Genomic DNA, 15,397 nt, shown 5'->3' on the forward strand with positions numbered 1-15,397 from the left:
TCAAGCGATTCTCCTGCCTCAGCCTCCCGAGTACCGGGCATTACAGGCGCAAGCCACCACGCCTGGCTAATTTTTTATACATTTAGTAGAGATAAGGTTTCACCATGTTGGCCAGGCTGGTCTCAGACTCCAGACCTCAGGTGATCCACGTGCCTCGGCCTCCCGAAGTGCTTGGCTTACAGGTGTGAGCCACCGCGCCTGGCCACGGAAGCCAGTTCTAGGACCCAGACATCTCCACCCAGCCTCGGTATCACCGAGTCATGCCAGGCTGGGAGGGGTGGGCTCACCTCGGCTGCCCTCAGAGTTGGTCTGGAGGATTCGCTCCCCGGCTGTGCACCAGGGGCCCCAGCAGATAGCCCCCAGTCCACACACCCCAACCCTCTCTACACTTCCATCCCCCTCTGACCTTTGTGGGCTTCTGTGACAATCTTGGTCCCAAGAGCATCCCTGCACATCACGTCCATGTGTTACAGGCTAAATTTGGCCTCCAAAGGTCTATGTTGAAGTCCTACCCGCCCCCATACTTCCGAATGTGACCTTATTTGGAAATGGGGTCCTTGCTGATATAATTAGTCAAGATGAGACCATCCTGGAGGAAGGTGGCCTCTGATGATGGGCATCCTTATAGGCAGGGGAGGTTTGGACACAGGCTTAAGTGCACACCGGGAGAACACCACGTGAAGAGGAAGGCAGGGTCCGGGGGATGCGGCTACAAGCCCAGGCGTGCCAAGGACAGGAGCCACTGGAAGCTGGAGGGGGCCTGGGATGGGTGCTCCCTCTGAGCCTCCAAAAAGAACCAGCCCTGCTGACACCTTGCTCTCAGATTTCTGGGTACCAGAACACAGGAGAGTGATTTTCTAAGGTTTGAGCTGCCCAGGCAGTGGTGCTTTTTCAAGGCAGCCCAGGAAAGGAATCCACTGTGCTCGCAACATGAACACAGGGGCAAGCAAACCCCACCCAAGCCCCCGGACTAAAGGCAGGACGAGAGCGCCGGGATCACGCTGAGAGTCACAGGGCATTTATTGAACACCTACTATGTGCCAGGCACAGCGATCCCCCAGAGCAACCTGTGAGGTGAGTGATATTGGCTCTGTTGTACAGATGAGGAAACTGAGGCTCAGAGGACGCGTGGCTTGCCTGAGGGCACACAGCAGAGCCCACCGGAGGATCCAAGGCCAGCTCAGTTCTTCTGACTGTTGTGAGCAGTTCTCTATTTATGGGGTCCCTGCCCCAGTGCCCTGAGGTCCTCCACGGGGGCCTCCTCCATGGAGTCGTCCTCACTCTCGTCCCCTTCTTTTCCTGGGCTCCATATGGTGCTCTGAGCACTCTAAATAATAATAATAATAAAACGACAGCAACATCAGTAATGATAATGGCAACAACAAGTCTCGAGCGTTTGTTGCACAACAGGCCGGGTTTTCTGTGCTTCGTATAGGTCTGTTCATCTGATACTCAGCACCGCCCTACACAGAGGTTACTGTTCTGAGCCACTCTGCGGTCAAGGACTCTAAGACACAGAGAGGCTAGAAGACTTTCCCAAGTTCACACCGCCAGGAGCAGTGGGCTCAGACCAAGAAATAGATAGCATAAAGAAAAACAATCGAAACTTCAGGAAACATTGGACACACTTACAGAAATGCAAAATGCTCTGCAAAGTCTCAGCAATAGAACTGACCAAGTACAAGAAGGAAATTCAGAGCTTGAAGATAAGGTCTTCGAATTAACCCAATCCAACAAAGACAAAGAAAAAAGAATAAGAAAGTAAGAACAAAGCCTCCAGGCAGTCTGGGATTATTTTAAACCGCTTGGGATTGCACTTACCCTACCATCGCTAGAGAGAATGTCCTGGAAGCATGAGATGCCCACCCTGCCCCCACACACAGTGGGCTGGCTGCCCCTTAACCCCCCCCGCCCCCCCACAGAGACTAAACCTGCCATGATTGGCACGAGGAAGTTCAGGGTCTTCATTTGCCCTACCCAGCTGGACCTGCAGAGTTCCCTGCAGAAATATAAATGCACCTGATGGTAGGCCTTCCTGGGGCTGTAAGGTAACATCTAATGTATGCACCTAATCACCTCCCTAACTTCTGAGGAACCCTGGATTCTGGAAGCTGCGGGCCCACGGGCTGGGATGGAGGTGTGGACCTGACTGGGGGCCTGTTTCTCAAGTGGCAATACCTCAGAGTGCCTCCAGGGGGCGCTCAGGACTCATGGCAGCCACGGCAGGGACTGTGTGGCCTACCACACTGGGTGACGTGGCTTCATTGATTCTACTTTTTTTTTTTTTTTTTTTTCTGAGACAGAGTCTCGCTCTGTAATCTGGGCTGGAGTGCAGTGGTACGATCTCGGCTCACTGCAACCTCTGCCTCCCGGGTTCAAGCGATTCTCCTGCCTCAGCCTCCCAAGTAGCTGGGATTACAGGCATACACCACCACACCCAGCTAATTTTTGCTTTTTTGTTTTTTTAATAGAGATGGGCTTTCACCATGTTGGCCACGCTGGTCTCAAACTCCTGACCTCAAGTGATCCACCCACCTCAGCCTCCTAAAGCGCTGGGATTACAGGCATGAGCCACTGCGCCCAGCTTCGTTCTACTTCAAGGCAAAGTCCTGGTCAAACCCCTGGGCAGCCCTCCACGCTCCCACCACCCCTGCCTCCTCAGCCTCTCATTTCAAATTTGAGTTCTCAGCCACCCTCCTCTAATCCCTGGGGTTACTACCACAGGGCCTCCCAGGCTGTGCACCTCATTTTAGGTGTAACCCCCACCCACCCACACACTCACCTGGCTGGTGAGAGACTGAAGAACAGATGGAGAGGGGTTGGTGTTGGCAAGCGGCCGAGTGTCGTAATGCCCATAAACCCCTTGCATCTTGGCTCTAAAATCCTGCCGGGGAGAGACCAGGGTGGGTTGGATCCAATGGGAAAACACAGCGTGGGTCGGGGGAGTGGGATGGAAAGACGGTGGAATAAGAAGGCCCGAGACGGCTAACGCCCATGGAACTCCACGGTCCTCTCCAGGAGCTTCCTGTTTCTTATTCCACATAATCTACAGCAGCCTACTGAGTGGGCATTATCACCCCTTTTACAGATGGGAGAGGCCGAGAGAGGCCAGGTAACATGACCATCGTCACACAGGAAAACAGCTGGATTCGAGATCCCCCTTTCCCCTAAAAAGAATATTGTAAAGTGACTGAATGCGAGAGAGCCCCTCTGACCTGCATCAAACCTCTCATGGTAGTTTTAAGGCTTATTGGTAACTCAGACGATCTGATGCTTCCCCCATCAGGAGCTAGAATCAAATTCCTCTCCCCTTGAATACAGGCAGCCTCAGAGATTCGCTTCTAACAAATGGAATATGGCAAAGCCACACTGGGTTACTGCTGAAGTTAGGTCATAAAAGGTGATCGAGTGCCGGGCACAGTGGCTCACGCCTGTAATCCCAGCACTTTGGGAGGCCGAGGCAGGCAGATCACGAGGTCAGGAGATTGAGACCATCCTGGCTAACACGGTGAAACCCCGTCTCTACTAAAAATATAAAACATTAGCTGGGCGTGGTGGTGGGCACCTGTAGTCCCAGCTACTCGGGAGGCGGAGGCAGGAGAACGGCGTGAACCCGGGAGGCGGAGCTTGCAGTGAGCCGAGATAGCGCCACTGCACTCCAGCCCGGGCGACAGAGCGAGACTCCGTCTCAAAAAAAAAAAAAAAATGGTGACACTCCCGCTTGGAACCAGCTGCTGTGAGGAAGCCCAGGCCCCACGGAAAAGCCGTGGGCTGCCACTGTGGCTGTACACCCCGAGGAAGACCCAGGAAGGGCAGGCTTTGTGGGGTGCGGCTCATACAGTTGCCAGGGGCTCCACGCCCAGAAGGACACCATGCTTGGCTTAGCACTCTGATGCTGCTGTCGTGAAGATCTTAGTAATTGTTGATAGGCCCCACATTTTCATTTTGCAGTGGGCCCTGCAAATCTCGTGGCCTGTCCTGTGCTCAGATGACAGCCACCTTCCGCTAGACATGAGGGAGGAAAGCTAAGAAAACACAGCCCCAGCCTCTGACCTACGGCAACCACATGAAGGCTCCACCTGAGAACTGCCCAGGTGAGCCCCATCAACCGCAGACCCACAGAAGACATTCATGATAACTGATTGTTGCTTTACAATATTAGGCTTGCGGAAGGGTGTTACAGATAATGCAAACAGCTCATTCTAGATTTTAACCAGATCAGATGGGGATAAAAAGCGCTTCTTTCTATTTCAAAACTACACCAAGCATCAGCCAGGAAATGCTTTTTATTGTTGTTGATCCATTCGTGGTTTGTTTTTTGTTTGTTTTGTTTTTTGATGGAGTCTCTCTCTCTTGCCCAGGCTGGAGTGCAGTGGCATGATCTCGGCTCACTGCAACCTCCACCTCCCGGGTTCAAGCGAGTGTCCTGCCTCAGCCTCCCGAGTAGCTGGGATTGCAGGTGCCCACCACCAGGCCTGGCTATTTTTGTATTTTAGTAGAGACAGACTTTCACCATGTTGGCCAGGCTGGCCTCGAACTCCTGACCTCAGGTGATCCGCCTGCCTCGGCCTCCCAAAGTGCTGGGATTACGGGCGTGAACCACCACGTTCTGCCAATCCATTTGTTTTTAAACGCCCCAATGATGATGAATATATTGATATTCCAAATAGCGTTGGGAAAAATTATCCTCAGTTTGGCACCCACCCAGGGGCAGATATTGACAATGCTTCATCAGCATGAGTCTTCAAAGTTAGAAAAGTTGTGAAATGTTACCAATAAAAACTGCTTCTATCAAGACAAAACCAAAATGAAAGTCTGCCCCACTCCACCAAATAGGAAATGGGGTGTCTGTGACCCACCTGTAGATCCCCCTCCAGGTCATACTTCTCCAGGGTCTGGAAGGCGCTAGAATACACCTCCACCGCTTTGGCATGGAAAACCATCTCAATAGTTACAAAATCAGAAAAAAATTTCTGTGGAGACAGAAACCCAAAGAATGTAAGCATTGCAGTGAGAAAGAGCCCAGGGAAGCCTGGGACGCAGGCAGATGGGGTGGGGGTGAGGGGAGCTGTCCGTGTCGGGACAGGCCCTAGGTGGGGAGTTTCGACATGTTATTTTAAACTTTCTTTTCTTTGACAGAGAACACATTTGCATGGCTCAAAAATCAAAACTATTGGCCAAGCACAGTGGCTCATGCCTGTAATCTTAGTACTCTGGGAGGCTGAGTCAGGAGGATTACTTGAGCCCAGGAGTTCAAGACCAGCCTGGGCAACATGGTGACACCCTGTCTCTACTAAGTACATAAGTAAGTAAATAAATAAATATAAACTATGCCAAAGTGTCGATTGAGGAGACTTGCTCTCCATCCTCCATCCTGTTCCTTTCTTTCACTTCCCCTCCACCTCCTGAGATCACGTTGAGAAGTTTCTGTGTATTCCTGCCTTGCTTCCTTACATAAGCCACTATTCTTCTCTTCTCCCTTTTTCACTCTCGTCTGAGCTTGCTTTTCCCCTGCTAATAATCGGTCCTGGAGATCTTTTCACAGGAGGCTTTTATTTTATTTTATTTTATTTTATTTTATTGTATTGTATTTTTTTGAGATGGAGTCTCCCTCTGTCACCCAGGCTGCAGTGAAGTGGTGTGATCTTGGCTCATTGCAATCACTGCAATCTCCACCTCCCAGTTTCAAGCAATTCTCCTGCCTCAGCCTCCTGAGTTACTGGGATTATAGACGTGTGCCACCACGCCTGGCTCATTTTTGTATTTTTTAGTAGGGACGGGGTTTCACCATGTTGGCCAGGATGGTCTCGAACTCCTGACCTCAAGTGATCCACAGGAGGGCTCCACTTTCATGAATGGGATTAGTGCCCTGGTAAAAAAAGACTGGAGGGAGCTTTTCTGCCCCTTCTGCCACATGCGGACGCGTAGAAGGCACCAGCCATGGGGAACAGGCCCTGCTCGGATGCTGAATCTGCTGGAGCGTCGGTCTTGGACTGCCCAGCCTCCAACACGGTGAGAAATAAACTTCTGTTGTTTATAAATCACCCAGCTTAAAGTGTTGTGTGGCGCAGGTTGGACGGGCTAAGACAGGTGGTGATGACGGGCTCAAGTTCTTGCTTTTATCTCTTTTGAAATGTGAAGGGCTTTCAAGGCATGGTTCGGATTCACATCTCTTACGAATTTAATCCCAGAACTTGAAAGCACGCCCACTTCTAAACTGTGCTTCTGTTGGCCCCTGACCTGGAGAACCATGTGGTCCACGCTCCCTGGTGCTGCCCACCCAGCCCCAAACACATCAGGTGCTGAATAATGTCTGCCGGCTGTTTCAGGTCCTTCTTGCCATGTAGGCAGCTTGAGCACTAATCACTGATGCTTCATTCCCTTGTGCATTCATTCATGTAGGCGTTCAGTCATTCATTCATGCCACAAGCATTTACAGAATACCCACTAGGTGCCAGGCCCTGGACCCTGGTGGCTGGGATCCGGCAGGGGGCCTGTCCTGTGGCACTGACACGGAGTGTGTTACACGGTGACCTCACAGGCTTCTCTGCTCCACGATGTGATGAATGTGATAGATGGCACACAATACATCACAGACCATATGATCCGTCCATCTCCTCCCGCCCCAACGGTGTCAACTCCGTGAGCTCAGGGACCTTGTTTGTTGGGCATGGTGCACCCAGCATCAGGCACAGCACCTGGCATGCAGTAGGTGCGCATTCCACACTTGTTAAAGTAACACGTGAATTGAATATGCAATTAACCATTCCACCTGGGATGGCAGCCCCGTGGGAGTGGAGTAGGGCGTATAAACAAGGGGCCTGACCAGTCTGGGGTCCGCGTGACTTTCCCCAAAGAATGAGGTTGAAGCCGAAGGAGGAGGAGGAGGCACCGACTGGACGCAGATCAAGGTAGAGCCCTGCAAAGGCCTCAGGTGGGAATGGGCTCTGTGCACTGGAGCGTGGAGTGCCGCGGGCAGGATGAGGCCGCAGGCCTGGGTCAGGGCTTCAGGAGTCTGGAAGGGATTTTGGTTCCAATCCTTAGAACAAGGGGAGCCACAAGAGGGTGCTCAGCCCAGCGATGGTGAATTGGACCTGCCTTTTAAGAGATCCCTGGGGTAGGTGCAGTGGGTCACGCCTGTAATCCCAGCACTTTAGGAGGCCAAGGTGGGTGGATCAATTGAGGTCAGGAGTTCGAGACCAGCCTGGCCAACTTGCTGAGACCCCCCCCCCCCCCCACCCCGTCTCTACTAAAAATACAAAAATTAGCTGGGCGTGGTAGTACATGCCTGTAATCCCGGCTACTCAGGAGGCTGAGGCAGGAGAATCACTTGAACCCGGGAGGTGGAAGTTGCAGCGAGCGGAGATCGTACCCCTGCACTCCAGCCTGGGCAACCGAGTGAGACTCCATCTAAAAAAAACAAAAACAAACCAAAACAAAACAAAAATCTCCAGGGCAGTGTGCACCTTTGGAGAATGGACTAGAGAGGGGTCGAGAGCTGGGGAAGGAATCTCTGCGATCAACTAGTCCCGAAAGACCCCACCTCTCTGAGCTCCTCTTCTAAGAGCTGGGGCTCTGAGCCCGGGGCTCTGTGGCACTGGGGAGGGGATCTGCGTGGTAGGAGGAAGGCACCCACGCCCAGCTGCTAGGCCTCAACGTGGCTTGGTCAGGGAGGGGGTTTGGAGCTTTGAGGAGAAAAAGAGGTTGGAGTAATCCTGTGTGGAGAGGAAGTGGGGAGTGTGTGTGGAGGGAGACAAACTCTTCCTGGCTAGGAACTGGACCTAGGGCCACCCAGTGGCTTCCAGCTGTGCTGGGACAGCTGCCCTGAGCACCAGCCTCTGATGCCCTGTGGCCAGGATTAACTGTGCCGGGAGCTTGTGTGGGCATAAGCTCACTCACGCCTGCCATTGCTCACACGTGTACACAGACCCACACACACACACACACACTCCTACTGATGCATGCACATAGACACGTGTACACACGTGCGTGCGAACACACACAAGGCAGCCCAGGTCGCCTCCCATCCCGGCCAGCCGCCCTCACCTGCAGGTCCTTCAGCTTCTGCCTCTGGAAGGCCTCCACCTCCTCCTCCAGCTGGAGGGTGGTGCGGCTGGAGTCCACGGCGGCCCTCTGCACTCTGGTCTCCGCCTGGCCCCAGGGACACACGAGGTAGAAATTGTCATGGGGTGCTTCTGGCCCTTAGACACCTTTCTGAATCACTCTGTCTCTAAACCCTTCTCTGAGGCCAGCTCTCCTGCCTCAAGGGGCGTTTCTTGCTAATTTGGTCGTCAAAGGAATGGCTGAGTAGGACCCCGGCTGAAGGAACAGCACTGGAGTGAGACACACCTGCTTGCTAGCTGTGTGACCTCAGGCAAGTCACTTATCCTCTCTGAGCCTCAATTTCCTTGCTTGTAAACAGAGGACAGTAATGAGACTTGCTTAGCATGGCTGTTGCAAAAATTAAACAGCGGCACCTGCTGAGCCCTTAGGACAGGTGCTCCCCGTTCATTGATGATTAATTTCTGCATGAGGAACATGTTTAGGTAATTAACTCTGTCGTTCCTTTGATCAACATCTATAGACGCTTACTCCATGCCAAGCCCAGACGTGGATCTGGCGTTTAGAGTTGAACACCTTAGAGCTGCTTCGAAATTTGCCACTTAACTGCTTGTGGGAGCTTTCTTGGCTTCAGATTCCTCTTTAAAATGGGGGCTGAATACCACCTTCATGTTTGTGAAACGCCCGAGAGACAGGTGGGGGCTGGGGTCTAGGAAGCCCTCAGGAAAGAAGGGAAAGCTGTTGTCACTCAAACAAACGGTGGCAGAGATGGTGGGTGACCCAGGCAGGATCTAGGATAGAACCTGGAGGTGCTCCGGCGGGCTGTGACCCACAGTCGTGTAGGTCAGGACTCCCCACGCTCAGCACTAGTGTCCGGGGCACTGTGGCAGGTTTAGCAGCATCCCTGGCCTCTCCCCACTGGATGCCAGGGATAACGGCCCCCCAAAGATGTCTACATCCTAATCCCTGGCACCTGTCAATATTCCCCTGCCAAGGCAAACGGGAGTTAGGGTAGCAGGTGGAATGAAGGTTGCTCATCAGCCATCCTTGCCATGGGAGGTGATTTTGGATTATCTGCTACAGGCAGTGCAATCAAAGGGTCCTTTCAAGTGGAAGAGGGAGGCGGGCAAGAGAGTCAGGGGAAAGACGTGACTACACAGGGAAGGTGCAGGCTGCCAGCTTGAAGACAGGGGAGGGGCCACAAGCCAAGGGATGTGCGTGGCCTCTGGAAGCTGGAAAAGGCGAGGGCACAGACTCTCACAGGAACTTCTAGAAGGAACCAGCCCTTTCCATACCTTGATTTAGCCCAGTGGGCCCACGATGGACCTCCAACCTCGTGAACAGTGAGTCTGTGGTCATTTTTCACCACAGTGGGAAAAATTTAACACGTTCTAGCAGAGCTCTCCAATCGTGAGCCAGAAACATCGCCAGACAGTGAAATGCCCCCAGGTGAGGACTGCTGACTTAGCTCCATTAAGGGGCACTCTTTGTGGCCGGGCCTGTAATCCCAGCATTTTGGAAGCCTGAGGCAGCTGGAACGCCTGAGGTCAGGAGTTCAAGACCAGCCTGACCAACATGGCAAAACCCCGTCTCTACTAAAAATACAAAAATTAGCCAGGCACAGTGGTGGGCGCCTGTAATCCCAGCTATTGGGGAGGGTGGGGTAGGAGAATCACTTGAACCCTGGAGGCAGAGGTTGCAGTGAGCCGAGACTCTGCCACTTGCACTCCAGCCTGGGCAACAGAGCGAGATTCTGTCTCTCAAAAAAAGGGGGGGGCACTCTTTGGATGAGGTCACACAGTCACAAATCAATTACACATACAGCGGAGGTGACTAGCCCTCCTCCAGCTCTCACTCTACCTCCCGGCCCCTGCGTCTTTCCCATGGGGCAGGACAGTGCGACAGACAGCATGCGGGGTCCCTTCCACCTACTGTGCCCCATGAGCTCCTATAACTGCGTCTCTTTGAGCCCTGGTTTCCTCCTGTAGACTATGGGGATGAGGCTAGCAGTGCCCACCTGATGTGAGCATTAAATAAGTAACTGGCGGGGAAACTGAGGCCCGTGGAGGGAGTGACTTGTTGGATGATGTCAACGATGGGACAGAGCCCAGGTCTCCAGACCCCCAGAGCCCCTTTTTACCAGTATCTTTGGCTTTTCCATCGTGAGCACAAGATCCTGCACACACCTGCTTCTGCCCAGGTAAAGCCTACCTGGCCGTTTTGTGAGGTTGTGTATTTCCTACGTGTGATTCTGCCTGCCACAGACAGACATGTGACACTCACCTGGGACTGAAAAACGTGCTGTTAAGGAACCAAGTTAAGCCCAGGCAGCCCCGTTGGGGTGGTCCACCCCCTTCACAGCCCCTACCCAGTGGACCCAGGCAAAGAAAACCTCAGAGGACATCAGGGTGAGTGGACACCCTGGCCCAGCAGCCCCAGGCCCCACTTCCAGGGAAGGATACGATCATTTGCTGATCTGAGGGTGACTTCTGTCTCAGTTTCTCCAGTTTTTCCAGTTGTTTGATCTCATGATTTCGGACACGTTTGAATTTCTTGATCTCAGCCTGCAGACAAGGAGGAGGGCTGTTTCCTGGGATCCCACAGGTCAAGACAGGGACGCCACCCACGCCGAGGTGCCCCAGCTGACCTGTGTATGCTTGATCTGTGCCCCGTAGAGCTTCAGGGGGTTGACCACCTTGGTCTCCAGCCTCTCAACCTGGGGGAGCGGGGACACCAGGGGATCTGAGCGAAGGGCGCAGGGTGCTGCCTGCCTCCAGCCTGGGCATATAAAGCACAGTTCGCGCCCAGGAGCCTCGTGTCCAGAGCTGTGAGGGGGGGAAGGGGGAGGGCAAGATGCGCTCCCTTTTCCCTGCGTGTTGGAGGCACCGAGCTGGGTTCAGGGCCCAGCTCTGCCTCCCTAGGGCTCCAGCAACACATTCAGTCTCTCGAAGCCTCATTTCCTCACCTGTCAAATGAGGTCATGGGTGCACCCAGCAGGGTTTCCGGACAGTAGGAAGATGGTGCCTGGCCCAGAACTCAGGGAGTATCATCACTGAGGGTGGCAGGACAGGCCCCTGGTGTGTGCTCAGTCTCTCTACACGACAGCCCTGGCCCCGTGTCCCAACTGCCACACAGGGTGGCGATGACAAACCCACTTTGCGGATGAGAAAACTGAGCCTCGCTTTGGGGACAAGACTTCTATTGAGAGTCACAGTGGGGCCAGGCGCGGTGGCTCACTCCTGTAATCCCAGCACTTTGGGAGGCAGAGGCCGGCGGATCACCTGAGGTCAGGAGTTCAAGACCAGCCTGGCCAACATGGTGAAACGCTGTCTCTACTAAAAACACAAAAAATTAGCTGGGCACGGTGGTGCATGCCTGTAGTCCCAGCTACTTGGGAGGCTGAGGCAGGAGAGTCGCTTGAACCTGCAAGGCTGGAGGTTGCAGTGAGCCGAGATTGCGACACTTCACTCCAGCGTGGGCAACAGACTGAGACTCCATCTCAAAAAACAAAAAGACAACAAAATATTAAAGCAGCCTCTTGCCAATTTTACAATCGGGAATGTCTTTGTGAGGGCCAGGAGTCATCTCTGAACACCCAGACATCAAGGAAGATGCCACCCTGCCTCCTGGTGCCCTGGTCTTCCACTGGTCTCCACAGAGCCGTGAGAAGTTTTATTTTTCCTTTGGTCAAAGGTAATTAACTAGGCCAGGCATGGTGGTTCACGCCTGTAAATCCCAGCACTTTGGGAAGCCGAGGTGGGAGGATGGCTTGAGCCCAGGAGTTCAAGACCAGCCTGGGCCACATGGCGAAACGCCGTCTCTTAAAATTTTTTTAAAAAAATAAAGATAATTAGCTAGTACAGGTGGCCACCGTGTTACCAGGTGAAATCAGGATGTACTGGTGAGAAATGGGGTTGTCAAAGCCTCTTACTGAGGGACAGTTGTCATCTGTCTTGAGAACGTGAGCACCGTGGGCTGTGTCTGCCTGCCTGGAGAAGAGAGTGCCATTTCTGCCTGTGCGATCTTTCCTGGATTGCCCGTGGCATGCGTTGCTGTCTTGTTTAAAGCTTACTCAATTGTAAAGCTGTTCCATTCTTTGTTTCTTGGTATTTTTTGAGATACAGTGTTGCACTGTCTCCTAGGCTGGAGTGCAGAGGCACGATCATGGCTCCAGCCTCGACCTTCCAGGCTCAAATGATCCTCCTGTCTCAGCTTTCTGAGTAGCTGGGACCACAGGTGCTTGCTTGCTTATTTATTTATTTATTTATTTATTTATTTATTTATTTAGAGATAGAGTCTTGCTATGTTGCCTGGGCTGATCTTGAACTCCTGTGCTCAGGCAATCTGTGTACCTAGGCCTCCCCGAGTGCTGGGATTACAGGTGTGAGCACCTGGCCCTTTTTTATTCTTTTCTGCAATTCATGGTGAGGATTTTTCTGGGCTGGCAGGAATTTCTATTTTTAATTTCCTAAACACCCTGCAGCCTCCTTGCCCCTGACTCCCCCCCAGGATTTCTGTTCCTTCTCGAGGCTCTCATAGGCCCTTGATGTGTCTCCTTCAGGGGTTCATGGAGCCCCCAGGGCTGGATTCCGGGGTTTCCTTGCTTTGTTGACCCTTCATCCGACTCAGCAAAGCCTCCTGGGCTCTCAATCCTGCAGGCGGAGGTGTGACCCTGGAGAGGGTGTAAATGTCCACTGTCGGTGGATGTCTGTGGAGACACACTCATTGGCTGTGGCCACAGCAGGGCTTCTGCAGCCCTCAGGCCTGACCTTGGCATTGGAGCCTGGGTGCCCCTCAGCATCCCAGCCCCGCGCCGGCAGCACTCACCTGGGCGTGCCGGTAATCCTGCACTTTGGCCAGGTCCTCAGCAAAGCCCCTCATGGTGGCCCGCAGCTCAGGGTTCTCAGAGTTGGCAAAGTCGATGAGCTGCTTGACCAGCTGGTCTGCCTTGTCCCGCAGCCGGGCCGTCTTGTGCGTGTAGGCGGCCAGCAGCGAGCAGAACTGCCCAAAGTACTTCTCCGTGTTGGCCAGGGTATTCTCCATCACCCTCGCCTGGCTGTCCCTGTGGAGGCGGGGACCTGAGCGGCCGTTCTGGGCAGTGATGCAGGGCCCCGGTATTGCCAAGAACAGACAATAGTTATGAAAACAGGAGCTGCCACCAGCCAGCCTCCAGTGTGGCATGCACATGCCACAGGCTGTCACTCAAGGTGTCAGCATCAGGGCCATTGAGGCTGATGAGGGGGATCTGCCTGGGCTGGTCAGTAGTGGGCAGGAATGTAAAGGCGGGCTTGGCTGCAGACCTGCCCCCCCCTTTTTTTTTTTGTTTTTTTTTTTTTTTTTTTTTGAGACAGAGTCTTGCTCTGTCGCCCAGGCTGGAGTGCAGTGGTATGATCTTGGCTTACTGCAATGTCTGCCTCCTGGCTTGAAGTAATTCTCCTGCCTCAGCCTCCCGAGTAGCTGGGATTACAGGCACCCGCCACCATGCCTGGCTAATTTTTGTATTTTTAATAGAGACCTGGTTTCACCATGTTGGCCAGGCTGGTCTTGAACTCCTGACCTCAGGTGATCTGCCTGCCTTGGCCTCCCAAAGTGTTGGGATGACAGGCGTGAGCCACCACACCCAGTCGTGGCTTACCTTTAAGGGCTCCCAGTCCAGCGCCTCCCTGCAGCAGGTGCGCGATGACTGATCCGCCGCATTCAGGCTTCTAAGACAGCCACGGAGGCCTGGCCTCTGCCTCTTTCCTGGGCCTCCTCATGCCCTCTCCTTTCCCTCATCCCCAGCGTGTCACTGTCCCCACCTCTCTCCCTGTGACCAAAGTCCCCAGTGCAACCCTCTCATCAAATCCCTGACTCGAGAAACGTCCTGAGAAGCAGCCCTCTGTCCCAACAGACCCTCTCTTGCCACCCTTGCCGCAAAACACTCTGCGTGCACCGCCCTGTAAGCAAGGCGCTGCTGGTATCACCATGTGAAAATGGAGTGAACTGAGGCCCAGAGAGGTGAAGCATCTTGCTACAGGTCACACAGCCAGACCCAGCCTCTGTTCCTGCAGGTAGGGTCCTCACAGCCCCTGATTCAGCAGCACAGGGGTCAGAAGTCAGGCACTGGGGCTCCCAGGCCCCCAACCCAGGCGTGTGCACCAGAATCCCTGGGAGTGCGCGTGAGAAGCCGCGTTTTAAAAACACATCAGGGCCAGGTGCGGTGGCTCATGCCTGTCATCCCAGCTCTTTGGGAGGCCGAGGGGTACAGATTCCCTGAGCTCAGGAGTTCAAGACCACCCTGGGCAACGTGGTGAAACCCTGTCTCTACTAAAATACAAAAAATCAGCCGGGCTTGGTAGCACGCCTGTAGTCCCAGCTACTTAGGAGGCTGAGGCATGAGAATCGCTTGAGCCCAGGAGGTGGAGGTTGCAGTGAGCCGAGATCGAGATTGCACCACTGGGCTCCAGCTTGGGATACAGAGTGAGAGTCCGTCTCAAAAATATAAAAAGGATAAAAACACATCGGATGCTTGAGAGGGTGCCTGGAATTTGAACCTCAGAGGAACCAGGCGTGGAAATGAACGGGGCAGGGCAGGCAGGTTGTGAGAGCAGGGATGGCGTGGGCCGGGGCGGCATGCACTGGGCCTCCACGGAAGGGGGAGGCCTGGCTGGGGTTGAGGTGTGATGGGGGTTTTCCAGGTGGAGGCGAGAAAGGAAAGGGGATGAATTTGGCTGCTCCAGATACACAGGCAGTGATTCTGGAGAAGCAGACAGAGGCCAGATTCTGGAAGCTTCTGTAGTCCCAAGCCCTGTCTTCCGTGAGCTGGATGGAGGTGGAGGTGGCGTAGGAGGGAGAGCGCCCCTTACCCCCACCCCCACCCCCGGCCCTGCTGCCCTCGTCTTTCCTGGTGCTCCGGGCCTCAAAACCCTGCTTCCACCTCCCTCACAGCCAGGCTGGTGCCGGCCCACTCACCTGGAGAAGACGATGTTCATTGTGACCAGAGCTTTGGCTGTCCTGGTGGTGGGAAATAAAGACAGGGCCCCAGGGGTCCTGCAGGCCTGGGAGGAACCGGGTAGGGCTGGGTGCAGCTGTGTGGCCTGGGCTCAAGGGACGCTACCATCTGGTTGCCAGGCGACGGGGCCGCCCACAGCAGGCCCTAGGAGGAGCTGGTCGCCTGGGCAATGCCTCCCTGAGGCCGGCCTCCCCAGCCTTGCATTGGCTCAGGGGCTGCTCAGAGAAGAGGGCATCGCACAGCGGCCCACTCTCTCCCTTTGAAGATGGAGGCTCTTGTGGAATGGGGCTGGTGGTTGGGGCTCCCCGGGAGGTAGCAGGGAGAGATTTAGGGGGCTCAGGCCTG

General features: G+C 54.1%; 1 protein-coding gene across 2 annotated transcripts; it reads right to left on the minus strand.

Moving 5' to 3' along the window:
- Positions 1-278: 278 nt before the first annotated feature.
- FAM92B (family with sequence similarity 92 member B) lies at positions 279-15,188 on the minus strand. Of its 2 annotated transcripts, none has more exons than XM_030819539.1 (9): positions 15,013-15,188; positions 12,889-13,123; positions 10,709-10,777; positions 10,524-10,625; positions 10,345-10,350; positions 8,047-8,151; positions 4,860-4,973; positions 2,783-2,884; positions 279-1,999 (listed from the first exon to the last, which is right to left on the minus strand). In XM_030819539.1, exons 1-9 carry the CDS (start codon positions 15,030-15,032, stop codon positions 1,832-1,834), a joined length of 921 nt encoding a protein of 306 aa, XP_030675399.1. In that variant the 5' UTR covers positions 15,033-15,188; the 3' UTR covers positions 279-1,831. The 2 variants fall into 2 exon arrangements, with proteins under 2 accessions (XP_030675399.1, XP_030675405.1); XM_030819545.1 differs by having other exon boundaries at positions 279-1,327; positions 15,013-15,152.
- Positions 15,189-15,397: the final 209 nt, after the last annotated feature.

Source organism: Nomascus leucogenys, chromosome 2, assembly GCF_006542625.1.
Source record: "Nomascus leucogenys isolate Asia chromosome 2, Asia_NLE_v1, whole genome shotgun sequence".
NCBI classification, from domain to species: domain Eukaryota; kingdom Metazoa; phylum Chordata; class Mammalia; order Primates; family Hylobatidae; genus Nomascus; species Nomascus leucogenys.